This window comes from Bos grunniens, chromosome 5, assembly GCF_055505025.1.
Source record: "Bos grunniens cultivar Pamir isolate PY7600 chromosome 5, Bosgru_T2T1.0, whole genome shotgun sequence".
Lineage (NCBI taxonomy): Eukaryota > Metazoa > Chordata > Mammalia > Artiodactyla > Bovidae > Bos > Bos grunniens.
The window spans coordinates 39199672-39219589 of record NC_141169.1 but is presented as its reverse complement, the minus strand read 5'-3'; the positions used below and the strand labels follow the sequence as shown (position 1 = coordinate 39219589).

The 19918-nt window shown below is 36.1% G+C and overlaps 1 protein-coding gene across 6 annotated transcripts in view; it reads right to left on the bottom strand.

The window, feature by feature from the left end:
• YAF2 (YY1 associated factor 2) overlaps window positions 1-19918 on the bottom strand; it is an 88141-nt gene that overhangs the window by 41897 nt on the left and 26326 nt on the right. The window contains exons 3-4 of one of the 6 annotated variants that reach the window (XR_015163760.1): window positions 19276-19408; window positions 19083-19182 (exon numbers count right to left, since the gene is read on the bottom strand). The exons of 2 other annotated variants lie outside the window; for them this stretch is intronic. Coding sequence is in view for 2 of the 4 variants with exons in the window: in XM_086399912.1 (XP_086256038.1) it covers window positions 19095-19182; window positions 19276-19347 (160 nt within the window). In the remaining 2 variants the exon portion in view is untranslated. Of the gene's footprint in view, window positions 1-19077; window positions 19183-19275; window positions 19409-19918 lie in introns of those variants that run through there. 3 more of the 6 variants (XM_086399912.1, XM_086399913.1, XM_086399909.1) reach the window with 3 other exon arrangements.

The window sequence follows — 19918 nt, the reverse complement described above, 5'->3', positions numbered from 1 at the left end:
TAGAACACTTCCTAATACCATAGGCAACGATAAACTCAAACTGGATTAAAGACCAAATGTAAGACCAGAAACTATAAAACATAGGCAGAACACTCTGACATAAATCACAGCAAAATTCTTTATGACTCAGCTTCTAGAGTAATGGAAATAAAAACAAAAATAAAAAAATGGGACCTAATTAAACTTAAAGGCTTTTGTAAGGAAACTATAAACAAGGTAAGGAGACAAAACTCAAAAATGGGAGAAAACAACAGCAAATGAAACAACTAACAAAGGATTAATCTCCAAAATATACAACCAGCTTATGTTGTTCAAAACCAGAAAAACAAACAACCCAATCTAACGGTAGGCAGAAGACCTAAACAGGTATTTCTCCAAAAAAGACGCACAGATGGCTAATAAATACATGAAAAGATGCTCAACATCATTCATTATTATAGAAATGCAAATCAAAACTACAATGAGGTATCACCTCACACCAGTCAGAATGGCCATCATCAAAAGATCTACAAATAATAAATGCTGGAAAGCGTGTAGATAAAAAAGAACCCTCTTGCACTGTTGGCGGGAATATAAATTGAGACAGCCTCTATGGAGAACAGTATGGGGATTCCTTAAAAAATTAGGAATAAAACTACCATATGACCTAACAATCCCATTTCTGGTCATATACTCTGAGGAAACCATAACTGAAAAAAGACACCATGTACCCCAATGTTCATCACAGCAACATTTACAATAGGTAGGATATGGAAGCAACCTAGATGTCCACTGACAGATGAATGAAGTTGTGGTACATATATACAATGAAATATTACTCAGCCATAAAAAGGAAAGCATTCAAGTCAGTTCTAATGAAGTATATGAACCTAGAGCTTATTATACAGCAAAGTCAGTCACAAAGAGAAAAATGAGTATCATATATCAACGCATATATTGGAACCTAGCAAGACGGTACTGATGAACCTATTTGCAAGGCAGCAATGGAGACACAGACATAGACAACAGACTTGTGGACACAGTGGGGCAAGGAGAGGGTGGGACGAACTGAGAGTAGCGTTGAAACATATACGTTACCAGACATAAAACAGAGAGCCAGTGGGAATTTGCTGTATGAAGCAGGGAGCTCAAATCCAGTGCCCCGTGACAACCCAGTAGGGTGCGATAGGGTGGGAGGTAGAAGGGAGGTTCAAAAGGGAGGGGACATATGTATACCTATGGCTGATTCAAGCTGATGTATGGCAGAAACCAACACTATTGGAAAGCAATTATCCTCCAATTAAAAATAAACCAAAAAAAGCACAACTGACAAAACTATATACAATTTAAGCTGTACAATGTAATGTTTTGATATACATATATACTATGAAATGGTTACACAGACTAATTAACATATCCATCACATAATATCACCTTTTTGCGGTGGTGAAAACATTAAAGATGTAGAGAATATTAAAGATGTAATCTTCTGACAATTTTCCAGTATATAATATTACTAACTACAGCAACCATGCTGTACATGGTTACTACAGTTAACCATGTATTAACTTGGATTAATCCAAAATCACTGCAGATGGTGACTGCAGCCCATCTAGTCAAAGCTATGGTTGTTCCAGTAGTCATGTATGGTGTGAGAGTTGTACTACAAAGAAAGCTGAGCACCGAAGTACTGATGCTTTTGAACTGTGGTGTTGGAGAAGACTCTTGAGAGTCCCTTGGACTGCAAGGAGATCCAACCAGTCCATCCTAAAGGAAATCAGTCCTAAATATTTACTGGAAGGACTGATCCTGAAGCTGAAACTCCAATACTTTGGCCACCTGATGTGAAGAACCAACTCATTTGAAAAGACTCTGATGCTGGGAAACATTGAAGGCGGGAGGAGAAGGGGACAACAGAGGATGAGATGGTTGGATGGCATCATCGACTCAATGGACATAAGACCGAGTAGGCTCTTGGAGCTGCTGATGAATAGAGAGACCTGGCATGCTGGAGTCCATGGGGTTGCAAAGTGTCAGACACAACTGAGCGACTGAACTGAACTGAATACATGGATTAATACATTAGATTCCCCAGAATTTACTTATTCTGCATAACTGATACTTTGTACCATTTTACCAACATTTCCCCATTTCTTTCATCCCCAGCCCCTGGAAGCAACCATTCACCCTGCTTTTATGAGTTCAACTTTTTTAGATTCCACATATGTTCCACATTATGTAGTATCTGTCTTTCCACAGCCCATACTTCCCACATGTCACAAGGCTGTGCTGTCTTTTCTACTCAGAACCATCTTTTAGAACTTCATGCAGCATGGTGTTCTGGAGCCATTAAGATGTTTTGCAAAGTCTGCCTTTATCTGAAATGGCAGTTCCAGACTGCTGCCTCATTCTAGTTGGTGTTTTTATTGTGTCCCATCTTGGCATCAGTTACCACTTCTCTGTATAACTGCTTTAGGCAACCTTAGTCATCTCAATCACAACTCCAAGCCCCGAGCTGCTTCTAATTTAATATCTACCATAACCAAAGAAGGACTGAAAATTGCCAAGAGTAATAAGATCTTATCAAATTGGTGGTCGTATTTTATACAAAAATTGTTTTATATCACTATTAACAACTGTGACACAAAAAAAATTCCATGAAACAGAATAGAGTTGTAATTCTTAAAGTTGCACGCAGCATTCCCAGAAGCTAATGGAGGAGTCATGGATGACGAAGAGGTGACTACAGTGCTCCCTAATCCCTCTGCAACAAAAGTAGTTCTGCTTTCACTTTATTCATTAGCGCTCCAAACAAAATTTTTTGAGATTTTTTAATGGGAAAACCACTAAAATAAGCTAATCAAAAACACTATGAGACTGCATTTGTGGAAATAACTGAAATGTGGCTGAAAGTTTAGCTCTTGAACATGGTAACTAAATGCCCAGAACAAGGCACTTGAATGTTATCCAAAGTGTTTGGGGATTACTTCGATATCATGCTTCTCTAATTTCTTTTACTGTTAGCACATCTAGAACAAAGTTAAATAATAGTGATGAGAACTGCCTTGCCTTGTTTCTAATATTAATATCACTTAATTTCTAATATATCTCCCTGAAGCACTTTCCTGAGTATGATTTTGAGGTACATATTTTAATCATGTTATTACTAAAGACTGCTTCCAGGAATAAATGTCTGACTTTATTAACTGTATTTCAAGATCTATTGAGATAATCACATAGCTTTTTTCCTTTTATCTACTAATACACTTAAGTATCTGGAAGTTCTCAGTTCACATACTACTGAATGCTAGATTGAAGGATTTTGAACATAACCTTGGTAGCATGTGAAATGAGTGTAACTGTATGGTACTGTTATGAATACTGACCTTTCCAGTCCTGTGGCGACTGCTGAGTTTTGGAAATTTGCTGGCATATTGAGCGAAGCACTTTAACAGCATTATGTTTCAGGATTTTAAATAGCTCAGCTGGAATTCCATAACCTCCCTAGTTTTGTTCACAATAATTCTTCCTAAGCCCCACTTAACTTTACACTCCAGGATGTCCAGTTCTAGGAAAGTGACCACACCATCATGGTTATCTGGGTCATTAAAACCTTTCTTGTATAGTTCTTCTGTGTATTCTTACCACCTCTTCTGTCTGTCAGGTCCTTGTCATTTCTGTCTTTTTTCATACCCATTCTTGCATGAAATGTTCCCTTGATATCTCCAGTTTTCTTGAAGGGATTTCTAGTTTTTCCTATTCTATTGTTTTCCTCTATTCCTTTGCATTGTTCATTGAAGAAGGCTTTCTTATCGCTCTTTCTGTTCTCTGGAAATCTCCACTCAGTTGGGTATACCTTTCCCTTTCTCCCTTGCCTTTTGCTTCAACAGTTAGAATTGGATATGGAACAACTGACTGGTTCAAAACTGAGAAAGAAGTACAAGGCTATATATTTTCACCCTGTTTATTTAACTGCTATGCAGATTAACATCATGTGAAATGCCAGGCTGGATGAAACATAATCTGGAATCAAGATAGCCGAGTTCACCCTTATGGCAGAAAGTGAAGAGAAACTAAAGACCTTCCTGACAAAGGTGAACGAGCTGGCTTGAAACTCAACACTAAAAAAAGGAAGATCATGGTATCCAGTCCCATTACTTTATGAAAAATAGAAGGGGGAAAGGTGGAAGCAGTGATAGATTTTATTTTCTTGGGCTCCAAAATCACTGTGGATGGTGACTAAGGCCACAAAATTAAAAGATGTTTGCTCCCTGGAAGGAAAGCAATGGAAAAATCTAGACAGTGTATAAAAAGGCAGAGACATCACTTTGCTGACAAAGGTCCCATATAGTCAAAGTTATGGTTTTTCCAGTAGTCATGTACAGATATGAGAGCTGGACCATAAAGAAGGCTGAGCACCAAAGAATTGATGCTTTCAAACTGTGGTGCTGGAGAAGATTCTTGAGAGCCCCTTGGACTACAAGATCAAACAAGTCAATCCTAAATAAAATCAGCCCTGGTTATTGGAAGGACTTATGCTGAAGTTTTTTTAAAAATAATAGGAAAGCCTCGATTCCTCCTTATTTTCTCTAGGTCAATTTAAATATATGTGAAATTATCTGTTCCATGAAGGCTTGAAAGAAACCACTTGTAAAACCATTTGGGCTTGGTAGGTTCAGATTTTCAGTCTCTTCTTAGATCAGTTTTGAATATAGAATAATGTCTATTTTCCTAGAAAATGATATGTTTTCCCAATGCTTTCTAATTTATTTATTGTGCCAACCATTCTCTTATGTTTGTATTATTTACATCTACGGTTGCTTTCTTCTTCATAATCTAAATTTTAAGTTTTGTACTTTATCCTTTTGTTTACAAAAAAAAAGTTAGCTAGTCTTATTTTTGTTTTAAACAAAGAATCAGTTCTTGGTTGTATTTATCTTAACTACCTGTTTTGTTTTCTTATTTATTACTTGCTATGTTGTGCTTTATTATTTTTTTCCATCTTTCCTTAGGTTTGTGTTATTGTTCTTTTAATAAATTCTTTGAATGCTAACTTGTTTATTTTCATTTAGTAATGAAACTTTTAGAAATTACTTATGTCTTATATTTATATATTTAATTTTTTAAATAAATTTATGTATTTATTTAGTTTATTTTTTTAAGCCATACCATGTGGTACGTGGGATCTTTATTCCTTAACTAGGGATTGAACCTGCGCCCCCTGCCTTGGGAGTAGAGTGTTAACTGCTGAACTGCCAGGGAAGTCCTTGTATTTAATTTTTATTGTAATTATTTTCTAGAGAGACCACAATTGCTGGTTTGAGGTACCTTTAGACCTTTGATCTAAAATTTTTTAGGAGAATGTTTTTACATTTTTAAACTCAATTAGCTGAGGTTTTTGTTTTGAGGTTGGGAAGATTTTGTGGTTGGTTTCTGGTTCTAACTTTTCTATTAACTTAAGATTTCATTGTAGAGCATGTAGTTAATACCTTTTTTCCCCCAACTTTCTTTCTAGTATTTATTTTTGACAATGTCCCATGGGGAATTAAAAATATGCTATTCTTTTTATAATAACAAAGTATATTATATGGATTTATTAATTACATAATTCAGATCTCCAGATTCTATTTTTAATTTTTCTGACATGGCTAGAACTGAAAGATGTTTTAAAGTCTGTTACCGTTAGACTTCTTTCTCTTCCTTCTTGAATTTATAATTTTTATTTTAAACATTTCAATGCTTCATCTTCAAGAAATAAAGATTTGTGGTTCTCTTCATATTGGTAACTATATGCTTGATTTTATATATATGTGTGTGTGAATATAGAGAGAAATAGATAAGACAGGTATGTATGTACATACATACTACACTGTGCATCTTTTTTCACCTAATGTTAATTTACTTTTAATTCACCTTTGTTTAGCAATACCATGCAACAATTAATTTTTTGTTTTTATTTGCCTAGTATCTTGTTTTGATTATACATTTACCCACAACTCCCTCAGAAGTTTTGTTCTAAATGTTTCTAACATCAAGCATGTAGTTGGGTTTTATGATTTATCAGAGTCTTGCTTAACAGCTGAGCTTATGTCATGGATTTCTGTTGTTTTAATAAGCACATATGATCTTTTTTCTGGTTTTGAGGGTCTTTTTTTCCTTTCACGCTCATTTTTATATTCCATCTTTTGCTATACAGTTATTCACATGTTAAACAGTTCAGTTCAATTCAATCGCTCAGTCATGTCCGACTCTTTATGACCCCATGAACTGCAGCAGGCCAGGCCTCCCTGTCCATCACCAACTCCTGGAGTTCACTTAAACTCACGTCCATCGAGTCGGTGATGCCATCCAGCCATCTCATCCTCTGTCGTCCCCTTCTCCTCCTGCCCCCAATCCCTCCCAGCATCACAGTCTTTTCCAATGAGTCAGCTCTTCGCATGAGGTGGCCAAAGTATTGGAGTTTCAGCTTTAGCATCATTCCTTCCAAGGAAATCCCAGGGCTGATCTCCTTTAGGATGGACTGGTTGGATCTCCTTGCAGTCCAAGGGACTCTCAAGAGTCTTCTCCAACACCACAGTTCAAAAGCATCAATTCTTCAGCGCTCAGCTTTCTTCACAGTCGAACTCTCACATCCATACATGACCACTGGAAAAACCACAGCCTTGACTAGACGGACCTTTGTTGGCAAAGTAATGTCTCTGCTTTTTAATATGCTGTCTAGGTTGGTCATAACTTTCCTTTCAAGGAGTAAGCATCTTTTAAAATTTACTGAGCACCTATTATGTGCCAAGTACCATGCTTAGCATTAAGAACACAATGGTAAATGAAAAAAAAGTTAGCACATATACATAATAATGGAGAAAGGAGTGGCAATCCAATCCAGTATTCTTGCCTGGAGGATCCCATGGACAGAGGAGACTGGCGGGCTACAGTTCATGGGGTCACAAAGAGTCGGAGGCAACTGAGCGACTGACACTATACATAATTACAAACTGTGGTTTTGTTCTTCCCCACCCCATGCAAATATCAGAAGCAATTCTAATATGAGCAGGGGTAGATAAGGTTTTCAAGGAAGACTGCTCACAAGATCCAACACACTCAGACTTAAATAACACAAAGAAGGTGCTTCAATGACACAGTGAAAGAAAGGTTATAATGGGCAGAAAGTAAGCAGTAAGTGTATAAGTGTGTCAGAGAACTTGATGGCCTATAGAAACAGAAGGAAAAGCTGAAGGATATTGAGCAAGAGGGATGAACTAAATGAGATTAAGAGGTAAAAAGGCCACATCAGGTCTCCAAGTTAAAGAGAGAATCTCAGTTTTATTTTAGGTACAGTACTCATTGGAAAAGACTGATGCTGGGAAGGATTGGGGGCAGGAGGAGAAGGGGACGACAGAGGATGAGATGGCTGGATGGCATCACTGACTCGATAGACGTGAGTCTGAGTGACCTCCAGGAGTTGGTGATGGACAGGGAGGCCTGGCGATTCATGGGGTCACAAAGAGTCGGACACGACTGAGTGACTGAACTGAACTGAACGGAAAGATCCTGAAATACTTTTAAATTTTAAACATAGAGAATGAAACATGACACATACGGAACTGAAGAACAAATGGTACAGTATTAGAGTAGGCCTGACAAGCAGCAGTGCTGGCTTGGAGCAGTTGGCAAATGGTGAAGCTGGATCCAAAAATTTACATAGTACTTATCGCTCATCCCCGTCCCCTTTCTCCCAATTCTGGAGTTCTGTGGTCTACTTTTAGTTCTATTCAATATTACTTTTACATATAGCATAATTTGGTTGTTTATTTAAAAGATATGCTACATAAACTCATTCATTCAGCAAATACTTAATCAAATGTGTATTACTGCCATGAAACATTCTAGGCATGGGAATATAGCAAGGAAGAAAAAATTCCTAGCCTTGGATAGATTACATGTTGTGAAATTAAACATTTAATTATTAATTATTTATTAAGTTTTAAGCCTGCCTTATGTGTCTGATTATGTCCTACCATAATATTCTAAATCACTAACATTAAAGCATTTTTTGATGTAATACAATCATTCATCCACTCAACAGATATTTATTAAACACCATCTGTGTACCAGTTCTACTCTAGAGGTATACAGAAATGCACACATGAAGCGCACATTTTCATAAAGATAGGCTACATATATATTATATATATAATTTATATATATTATTATAAACAAGTATACATATATACATTATGAGGTAGCAGTAGAAGAAAAATAAAGCAGGGTATAGGAAGAAGCACAGAAGTGCTATTTTTTGGCAGGAAAATCAGAGAAGCATCTCTGACAAGGTTACACTTAAGCAGAGTCCTCAGTGAAATACAGGAGTAAGCCCTGAAGGTATCTAGATGTGAAACATTCCAGGAAAGGCAAGACCAACTGCAAAGGCCCTGAAGCAGAAGGCTGGCATGTTCAAAGAACACTAGGGTGACCAACATGTCTGAATTGCAATGAAAAAGAGAGAAAATGGTAAAACTAGTTTGAAGAGGTGGCCATGGACCAGATCATACAAAGCCTTCCTCTCATACAGTTGGAAATAACTTGGGATTTTATTCTAAGTAGGATGGGAAATGAAGTAGGATGTGAAGATTCTAAATGGGGAATAACATGATCTTACTAAAGTTAAAACAAAAATTACTTGGTTGCCCTACTTGGAATGGTCAAAATCCAGAACACTGATACCACCAAACACTGGAGAGATGTGAAGCAACAGGAATTCTCATTCATCATTGGTGGGACTGAAAAGTGGTAGTCACTTTAAAAGATAAATTTTAAAAGACACTAGAATTCTCAGATTATAAATACTAGTACCACCTGGAAATAGTCCATGGACTCAGCACAAAGAAAATTATATTAGATTTTAGAGATCCAAAATTTCCTACAGATGAAAATATTTCTCAAGTCAGAATTCTTTGGCACAAAACAATTTTACATAAGACTTCATATAAAGTTCTCAGGTAAATTGCTTTAAACTTTATTAGTCAATGGAAGATACCCTAGATGGCTTAAGAACTTTGGGTTGAGGTGCTAAGTCATTTGAGAGTAAAACGTCAAAGTGCATTAGTTATTCATTCCAACATCCAGGGGTCTGTTAAGCACAGGGCATTATACCAAGTTTCGGAGACGGTAAACAAGCCACAATCACCGACCATTATAGAATTTACTCCCCGGTAGTTTTTAAAAGAATAGGCAGTAGAATCACAATCAATATTTCACTGCCTGTTTCTCTTGCCTCAGCTCAAGACATTTCCCCCTTCTCCAGTTGCATATGGAGGGGAAAGGATGGGGACAGAGAAATAGGGAAGAAGAAGAGATCCGGATATAACATACTGAATTAAAACTATTTTTTTAATCTCTTTCCTTGTACAACTCTGAACTCCTTAAAGAGAGAGGATAAAAGTGTTAGCCCCTCAGTTGTGTCCGACTCTTTTGTTCACTCCGTGGACTGCAGCCTTCCAAGCTCCTCTGTCCATGGGATTTTCCAGGCAAGAATACTGGAGTCGGTTGCCATTTCCTCCCCCAGGGGATCTTCTCAACCCAGGGATCGAACCTGCATCTCCTGCATTGCAGGCAGATTCTTTACCTGCTGAGCCATTGAGGATGAAACCACCCTATCTCCAGCACCCTAATCCAGGGTCTGGCACTTATGTGCTGCTCACTATCTCAGAACTAGACTAAATCATAGCCATTGTTCTAGGGCCACTGCTTTTTTCTTTTTCTATATAACCAATATCAAGAAAAATAAATTCGATATATGGCAGAACCAATACAATACTGTAAAGTTTAAAAATAAAATAAAATTTAAAAAAAAAGAAAAATAAAGATTAAAATAAAGGCCAATCTTTTCAGTGTTTCTTTTAACAGAATAAGCATATATAAACAATAAGTGCAAGTATTTAAAAGCTATATAGTAATATACATCATCTTGAAGGAAAGTTCCCTATGCTAGTTTTATTTTACCACCATCACTGGATCTCCCTCACCTCCCAATCCCATTCAGTGGTAACAACTACCATGAACTGGTGTAAATGAGACTCTTCCTTACATTTATGTAAGGAATTAACTTTTCCTTATATTTAGGAGGCCTCTCCATATTTTTAAACATCAAAAGGCAACATGGCATAGTGGACTCGAGCAAGGCAACTGTGAATCCCAGCTCTGCTATTTACTACCCATGAGAGTAGGCAGGGGTATTTACTCCTCTATGCTTTAGTATTCCATCTAAAAAGTGGAGACAATGACAGTACTTACTTCTAAGTTCTCATGAGGACTAAAATATTTAATGTTTATAAAATGCTTAAAACAATCATGGTTATAGACAGTACCACTTTATTATATTAAAAAAAAAATCACTGGACTTCTCTGGTGGCTCGGAAGTAAAGAAGCAGCCTACCAATGCAGAGGACACGGATTTGATCCCTGATGTGGGAAGATTCCACATGCCACGGGGCAACTAAGCCCACGAGGCAAAACTACTGAGCCCCCGCTCTAGAGCCTGTGCTCTGCAACAAGAGAAGCCACAAAATGAGAAGCCCAAACACCACAACAAAGAAGAGCCCCAACTCTCGGTAACTAGAGAAAGCCTGTGTACAACAATGAAGACCCAGTGTAGCCATAAATAAGTAAATTAAACCACTGATAATAACCTAATCATGAAAAGTGAAAGTGTAGTGGCTCAGTCATGTCTGACTCTTTGCGACCCTATGGACCATAGCCCACTAGGCTTCTCTGTCCATGAGATTTTCCACTCAAGGATACTATAGTTAGTCGCCATTTCATTCTCCAGGGGATCTTCCAAACCCAAGGATCGAAATGCAGGCAGACTCTTCAGGCAGACTCTTTACCATCTGAGCCAACAGGGAAGCCTGTAACCTAATCATAGACTCAGGGAATTCTTAATTAAATAACTATTATATCCTATATATCCGTGACTCTTATTGCAGCCATTTAGACTGTTTTCCAGATGAACATCCCTGCACAAATCACCCTGGGCAAATGTGCAAGCTTCTCTAGACAATATCTTAAATAGAAATTGTTGGGTAACTGTGTATGCACATTTCTAATTGTGTAACACTTATCTTATGTGTGTAACACTTACCTGATCCTGAGCCTTGCAACTTAATGGGTAAACACTGATGACTCGTAAGTTTTTAACTGCATCTACCCTAAAAATGGGATGTCCCTGGTGGCTCAGACAATAAAGAATTTGCCTGCAATGTAGGAGACCCACGTTCAACCCCTGGGTTGAGAAGATCCCCTGGAGAAGGGAATGGCTACCCACTCTGGTATTCTTGCCTGGAGAATTCCACAGACAGAGGACCCTGGCAGGCTACAATCTATGGGGTCACAAAGAGTCAGACATGACTGAGCAACTAACACTTTCAAATAAAATCCCTACAAACAGACTAACCATCCTCTCAGTACAATTTCCAGTCTTTGCCGTGAATTGTCTTACTATCCATTGTTCATTTTATTTGTATTACCTATCTTACCTCTTTTGATCTTTACATATTCTGGACACAAAAACACTGGATAGTACAGACATTATATATATCTCCCAGTTGTGACATTATGTTTTATTTGGGTTTATGGGAACTTACATTAAACCTAAGGTTGTTTTTTCTTTTTTTTTTTAGGTAGTCAAATCCTTGATGGTTTTTCATCCCTGATGGTTTCTTCTTTTTTTCTTGACTTGTTAAAAAAGGCCTTACATATTCTGAAGATACCTATACTTTACTTTTTTAAAAAGATATTTTCCTTTTTTAAAAAAAAAACAGGTTTCACGATTAGTATTTAATTCAACTGGAATTTATTTCTGCATATGTCCTGAAGTAGAAATCTAGTTTTCCCCCATATAGAAAAACCAATCCAACAGTTCACATTTCCTTTCCCTGATGACAGAAAATGCCATCTTGAGCACCAACCAACTTCTCAAATATATATGGATCCATTTCTTAACTCTATTCTGTTATATGAATCTGTTTTTTCGTATTATTAAGACTATACTACTTTAAATACAAGTACTGTGTACAACCTGATTTTTAAGTATGTATACCCCTGTGTGATCCAACTCAGACTAAGATTTAACTTTTTTCAATGCTTCAGAATCTCCCTCATACACATTCTCAGTTAGTACCATGCTTCCAAGAGAACTACTATTCTGATCTCAATCATCATAGATTAGTTCTGTTTTTGAGCTTCCTAAAAATGAACTCATACCATATGAACTCTTTTCTGTCCCACTTCTTTTGCTCAATGCTAAGTCTGGAAGATTCATTTCATGTTGTGTGTGCCGATGTTTCGTGACCCCACGGACTGTAGCCCGTCAGGCTCCTCTGTCCATGGGATTTCTCAGACAACAATACTGGAGTGGGTTGCCATGTCCTCTTCCAGGGGATCTTCCCAACCCAGAGCTCAAACCCAGGTCTCCCACATTGCAGGTGAATTCTTTACTGTCTGAGCCACTAGGAAAGCCACACACATGTTGTGTGTAGCAGTTTACTATTTTTCATTACTGTGTCAGATTCTATTCTAAATACCAAAATTTAAGATTAATCTAGATATCCAACAGTCAACTCCTTCCTCCTCATTCTTATTCTTCTTTCACAACTGTCTTGGTTCTTTACTTTTGTATATGAAGATCATTTTCCTCCAAAAAAGAAAACAAATTCTATCAGGTTTTTGTCTGAAACTACATATAAGTCATACAGAAGTTAATTTTTTAGCAATATTTATACTTCCCACTAATAATTATATCTTGTCTTTTGTTCATGTCTAATTTTATGTCCTTCAATAAAACTTTGGGTACTTCATAGAATTTGCTGTAAAAGAGGTATTTTTATTTCCTAATTAGCTACTGTCAACTTGAATGTTGATCTTGTATCCAGCAACACTGAATTCTCTTATGAATATAGTCAGTCTGTTGATGGCTTTTTGAGGGTTTTTTTGACCAAGCCACATGACTTGAGGGATCTTAGTTTCCTGATCAGGGATGGAACCCAGGCTCATAGCAATGAAAGTGCTGAATGTTAACCACTGCACTGCCAGGGAATTCCCTATTCTGTTGATTTAAAAAAAATTTTTTTTTTTTTTTTTTTTGGCCACATCACATGGCACGTGGGATCTTAGTTTACTGAGCAGGGATTGAACCTGTGTCTCCTGCATTGGGAATGTCGAGTCTTGACCACTGAACCACAAGGAAGTACCATAGTCTGTTATTTTTTGTTTTTAATTTCCTATGGATACATTCATCTCATTTTTCTTCCTTTCTAGTCCTTTTGTAATTTATTTCCTTTTTTTTTTTAATCTTACTAGTAGAGGTATATTTGTCCTGTTCTTGATATTAATGGGTATGTTTCTAAGATTTAGACAGTTAAGTTTTAAAGAGAGCATCTATTGGAAGAAACATGTTTCTCGTCATGGTTTAAAGGTTACTTTAAAAAAAAAACAAAACTAATGAGTATTGAGTTCTATAAGAATTTTATCAAATCTTTCAAGATCGTCTTAATAATTTTCAAATATTGAGCTATGTTTACATTCTTATCCTAATTAAAAATTTTGTCTCTGTTTGTAAATGAGATTGAATGTACCATTATTTTTCCTTGCATATTCTTTTCAGTTTAGGTTTCCAGGGTAAGTTTCTCTGATAAACAACAGAACAGCTCTCCCTCTTTTTCTACTATCTAGGTCAGTTTGTATAAAATTGGGATTACCTGTTCCCCAAAAATATGTCTGAAATTATGATAACAAAATCACAATTAAAACTATTCTTTATGATACTGCTTCACACCCATTAGGAATGCTTTACTAAAAAAAAAACATATAATGAAAATGCTGATGAGGGTGTAGAAAAACTAGAACCTTCATACACTGTTGGTTGAAAAGTAAAATGGTACAGCTACTCTGTAAAATAGTTTGATAGTCCCTTAAAAGCTTCCATGGTTACCACAGTTCAGTTCAGTCACTCCGTCGTGTCCGACTCTTTGTGACCCCAGGGACTGCACCATGCCGGGCCTCCCTGTCCATCATCAACTCCCGGAGTTTACTCAAACTCATGTCCATTGAGTCGGTGATGCCATCCAACCATCTCATCCTCTGTCACCCTCTTCTCCTCCTGCCTTCAATCTTTCCCAGCATCAGGGTCCTTTCAAATGAGTCAGTTCTTTGCATCCCGTGGCCAAAGTATTGGACTTTCAGCTTCAGCATCAGTCCTTCCAATGAATATTCAGGACTGATTTCCTTTAAGATGGACTGGTTGGATCTCCTTGCAGTCCAGGGGACTCTCAAGAGTCTTCTCCAACACCACAGTTCAAAAGCATCAATTCTTCGGCACTCAGCTTTCTTTATAGTCCAACTCTCACATCCATACATGACTACTGGAAAAACCATAGCTTTGACTATATGGACCTTTGTTGGGAAAGTAATGTCTCTGCTTTTTAATATGCTGTCTAGGTTGGTCATAATTTTTCTTCCAAACAGCAAGCGTCTTTTAATTTCATGGCTGCAGTCACCATCTGCAGTGATTTTGGAGCCCAAAAAAATAAAGTCTGACACTGTTTTCCCATCTATTTGCCATGAAGTGATGGGACCAGATGCCATGATCTTAGTTTTCTGAATGTTGAGTTTTAAGCCAACTTTTTCAAGCTCCTCTTTCACTTTCATCAAGAGGCTCTTTAATTCTTTGCTTTCTGCCATAAAAGTGGTGTAATCTGCATATGTGAGGTTATTGATATTTCTCCCAGCAATCTTGATTCCAGCTTGTACTTCCTCCAACCCAGTGTTTCTCATGATGTACTCTGCATAGAAGTTAAATAAGCAGGGTGACAATAGACAGCCCTGATGTACTCCTTTCCCTATTTGTTGTTGTTCCATGGTTTCCACAAGACCCATCAATTCTACCCCTAGGTATACATCCAAGAGAAATGAAAACATATAACTATGTTTACACAAAATCTTATACACAAATGCCAGTATAAGGACTATTCATAATGGGAAAAAATCCAAATATCCATCAACTGATGTGGTATATCCATACAATGAAATATTATATGGCCATAAAAAGGAATGAGGTATATGATACATGTTTCAACATGGCTGGACCTTAAAAATATGCTAAATGAAAGAAGCAAACCACAAAAGGCCATTTATTAAATGATTCTATTTATGTGAAAGATCTAGAACAGGCAAACCTATAGAAACAAGAGAGTAGATTAGTGACTGTCTAAGGCTGGAGGGTTTCAGAGAATTGGAACTGACTGCTAATAGGTACACCATTTCTTTCTGAGGTGATGAAAATATCCTAAAAATTAGCTATGATGATGATTCAACAATTATGTAAAAATATTAAAAACCATTAAATTGTACATTTTAGGTGGGTAGGTGGTATGGTTTATGAACTATACGGCAATTAAGCTGATATTTTTAAAAACTTCTTGGGGAAATTTACTACAGCTTCAATTTTTTAATGGTTTTTAGTTTCTATGACTATCTTTTTCTTTTACAGTCAATTTCTAACTGATATTTTGCCTAGAAAACAGACAATTTCATCAGGTTTTTAAAAATTTATAACAAATTAATAGTGATTTCTTATGATTTTTTAAATTACAATTATTATTTGTAATTATATCCCATTTTATAATTTTATTATGTCATGTGCTTCTTGGTATTTCCAGTACTTAGTTAGCTGAAGAGAAACAGCTTTGATTTGAAAGATGATTGCTGTCATTTCTATTGTTGATTATTTCTAGTTCATCTAATTCCATTTTTATTTTCTCTTTTCTCCTGTCTTTGGTTTTACTTTTTATTTTTGTTTCTTGAGTTGTATATATGGCTCACTTACTTTTTTTCAATCTAACACAGCCATTTAAGGTTATAAATTTACCCCTAAGTACCACTTTTCTTACATCCTTCTAGTTTTGATACAACGTTTTTGTGATTCCACTCTAGTCATTTCTTAATTTCCATTATTTCTTTTTAATATTTGAAAAATCCTTAGTCATTTTTCTTCAATATTGCTTCTCTACCATTCTCCATATTCTGTCTTCTGTACATTACATTGGAGCTTTGCAAGCTAGCCCTAAAGTGTCTTAGTTTTTCTTTTCTATTTTTCATTCTTCATCTCCCTGGGCTCTGGTCCTGGATGAGTTATTGGTTTTATCTTGGAATTAACAACGTTTCTCTTTATCTATGTCTAATCTTCTGTTTTGCCCATGATTATTTTATAACTAGATATTTTCATTTTCAAGATTTCAATTGGTTAATTTATATATCTACATGTATTTACTGTTACTTGATTGTTTTTATTCAATTATAATGGAATGTGCTCTGAATAATAAAAAAGGGAACAGATATATTTTAATCTAATACACTTTTAGGTGAAATGTTCTTTGAACAGTTCTCCACTATAAAATTCTTTTTTAACGTAAAAAGAAAATTACTTCTTAAAAAGCTCTCCTGGCTGCTATTCTACCAAATGTTATCCCACTGTGCCTACCTGCATCAGGGCATGGAAAGAATAAGTTCTATTATTGTCATTTTAGAATTAGAGAAAGTGAAGCACAATAAAGTTCTTTTTAAAGTACTCTCCCCCACACACAACTTTTCTTTGAAAAATATCAGAGCCACAGGAAAGCTTAAAGTACAATGTGTACCACTATACCCTTCCCCTAGACCCAAAACTGTTAAAACTTGCCAGATTTGCTTTCTCTCTCCCTTTATCTCTCTTTACATACACATAACATATACCACATTCAGATACCCACACATGATTTTTCTGAACTCACCATGACATTTCACTTCTAAGTATTTCAGCATGTACCTCTAAAGAATAAGGCCATTCTCAATGTAACCACCATACCACAATCACACTAAAAAATCAGGAGACTGAACAGTCAGCAGATTCAAATCAAACACTGCTGTCATTTGACTAAACATTCTTCAGTTTGGCTCATCTAACTGGACCTGAAGTGGTTCTCTGGTGATTATTTAGAAGTGACACTTGGGACTTCACTGGAGGCCCAGTGAAGACTCCACACTTTCAATGCAGGGGGCACAGGTTTGATCCCTTGTCAGAGAACTAAGATCCCACACGGCGCATGGGACAGCCACAAAATAAAATAAAGTGACACCCAATCTGTCAAAGAGCATTTCCTTCCTTCAATGGCCTTGAAATCAGATTCTATATACTGTTTCATCAGACAGGTATTTTAAATTCAAGCATTTCTGAAAAAAAATCAACCAACTATCTCCTAAGATATTCAGGCCTCAAAAATCAAGTACATTAAGTTTCCAGATTGTTTTCCAATAACACACAGTCTTAAAGTGAATACAATCTAATTAACTCTCTCAATACTATACAGTCTTTTCTCGAGTGCAATGGAAATTAACAATGTATATCAGCTTTGAAGGAAAGCTGTTCTTAAGAAAAACATACAGTACAAACAGGATTGATTAGCCAAATGAAAACCTATTTTACAAATGAAAAAACTGGTAAGTATGTATGTCATTCTACATGAAAACTAACTTTTCAATGGGCATGATTTAATCTCAGTCACTAACCTTAAGAAGTAAGGTTACAGACAAAAAAAAAAAAAGCCTATTAAAAAAAAAAAGTCTCTCAGTCGTGTCCAACTCTTTCCAACCCAATGGACTATACAGTCCATGGAATTTTCTAGGCCAAAATACTGGAGTGGGTAGCCTTTACCTTCTCCAGGGGATCTTCCCATCCCAGGCATATTCTTTATTCTCTGAGCCACAAGGGAAGCCCAATAAAAGCCTATACTTGCTGTCAAAGACAATAAAGTCAGAGTAACAGTTTTGTATCAGAAGAAATATCTATTGGTACAATCTGATACCAATATTTAAAGCTAAACTGTGTCATACAGATAAGAATTATATGTACAATCACAAAAATATTTAAGATAAATCTATGGTCAAATAATAGTTAATAAGAGAAGTTAGTATGTGCTGCTAGTCACTATTCTAAGTACATTTCATTAATTAATTAATTCAAGCCTCATAGTAATCTCATTTTTTCACTGAAGAAAGAGACGAACAGAGATGTCAGCATAAAAGGATATACGTAAGGGATAGGACTTAACTTCAACTTTAAAATATAGAGAAGCAGAATGGATCTTCCAAGGTCATTTCAAGAAAACGGAAAAGCACAAGCTAAAGCATAAATGCTGAGGTAACACCAAAACAAAAGTTTCAAATTGAAGAAATTAAGGCTGGATAAAAAGAAATTAAGGCTGGATAAATAGGACTGGATTATGAGAGGCCCTAAGTACTGAGCTATGGATGAAATTTTATAAAACAGCAAGAGCATGGCATCACTATGGCTCTTTATGTAATGTAAGTGGCCTTTTAGAAACGGTAACTGGTAACAATACAGAATGAGTAAGAGAGAAATGGGAAGCAAGGAACTCTATACAATTCTAACATTTATACAAATAAATAGGGTTAGTAACTGAGGCAGAGCTCACACTGAACCAACTGTGTTACCCTTCACATTAATAAGGCTATCCATTATAAACAACAAAGTAGTAAATATAATTGCAAGATACCTTAAATTATTTCCAAACATACATTCAATGAAATTTAAGGTACACTGAAAATTATATCAGTAAGAAGTGTTGGTCAATTAATGTAAAACTATTCTTGCTGTTCAGTACAATGTCAAAATAATTTGGCTAAATTAGACACAAGCAGAAATTTTACAGTAGGAGCATCTACTTCAATAAAAGCAGTATCACAAATAAAAGAACTAAAGTAATTCAACACATAGCTCCTCATATTGCTTTAGAACTATTACACTATTTACCAAAAGGTAGTAAATACATAATTTTTATAAACTATTATGTAAATGCTGTACCTTAATGTCACATTCATTCATATGTCCATTAAGAACTAGGTATTTATCGTCTATACAATAAATACTATAATCCACATAAAACTTACAAAAAGAAACTATCCCAAACCATTTCCTCTCTTTGCAATTAAATGAACTCCTCAAGAGAAGAAATGGGCAAAAAGAATCTCAAGTCTGTGAAAACTAGACTACTTACCGGTAACTTGAGTTATCCTATTGGGTCTTTTCCCTCACAGATCCACCTCTCCTGCCCTTCTGTCCAGCATGGGAATCTTCCTGACGGGCATCCACTGGAACTGAGGGGGCATGCAGGACAGATGCATATGTAAGAAAGTGGAGGGAAGGGGATTTGGGAGATGCTAGAGACATGCTTCAGTGTGCTTGCTTACCTTCCTGAAATTGGAAATTTCAACAGTCCCATGGTCCACGAGGCATTCACAATAACTTCAAAGAATGTGGATCTGTGGAGATTACCCAATAGGACAACTCCAGTTACTGGTAAGTGATCCAGCTTTTTCTTCTCTATCAGAATAAGAAAATTATTTAAATTTATTTGAGATTAATACATAAAGAACTACAGGGGAAAGGGCTGCAAATTAATTAGATAACTATACATGAACACACCAAAGTAAATACAGAAACAATGTGCTAACTATATAGTCAACAGAAACTTCTGGCACTATTAGAAACACAAGAAAAAGAAAATGATTTGAATAGTTTCATTTTAAAATCTCTACTGCAACAACAGCAACATTTTAATTTATAAAAATATCAGCTATCGGACTATTTTGTCTCATTAAAGTACTACCATCATTTTTTAATATCCGTAAAGGGTAATTAATTGATCAAAATCTACCGTTTCTTTCTAGACACTGTCATTAACGTAGGCTGAATTTGGGTGTAGAGGCCACTACAGTCAATTAACAATCTATAACACTTCAGATAAACAGCAGCAATGCAAGTCCCATTCATCACTCAATAAGTCTTTAAAATAACCATTTGTTACCTATAACAAACCAACCACATATATAT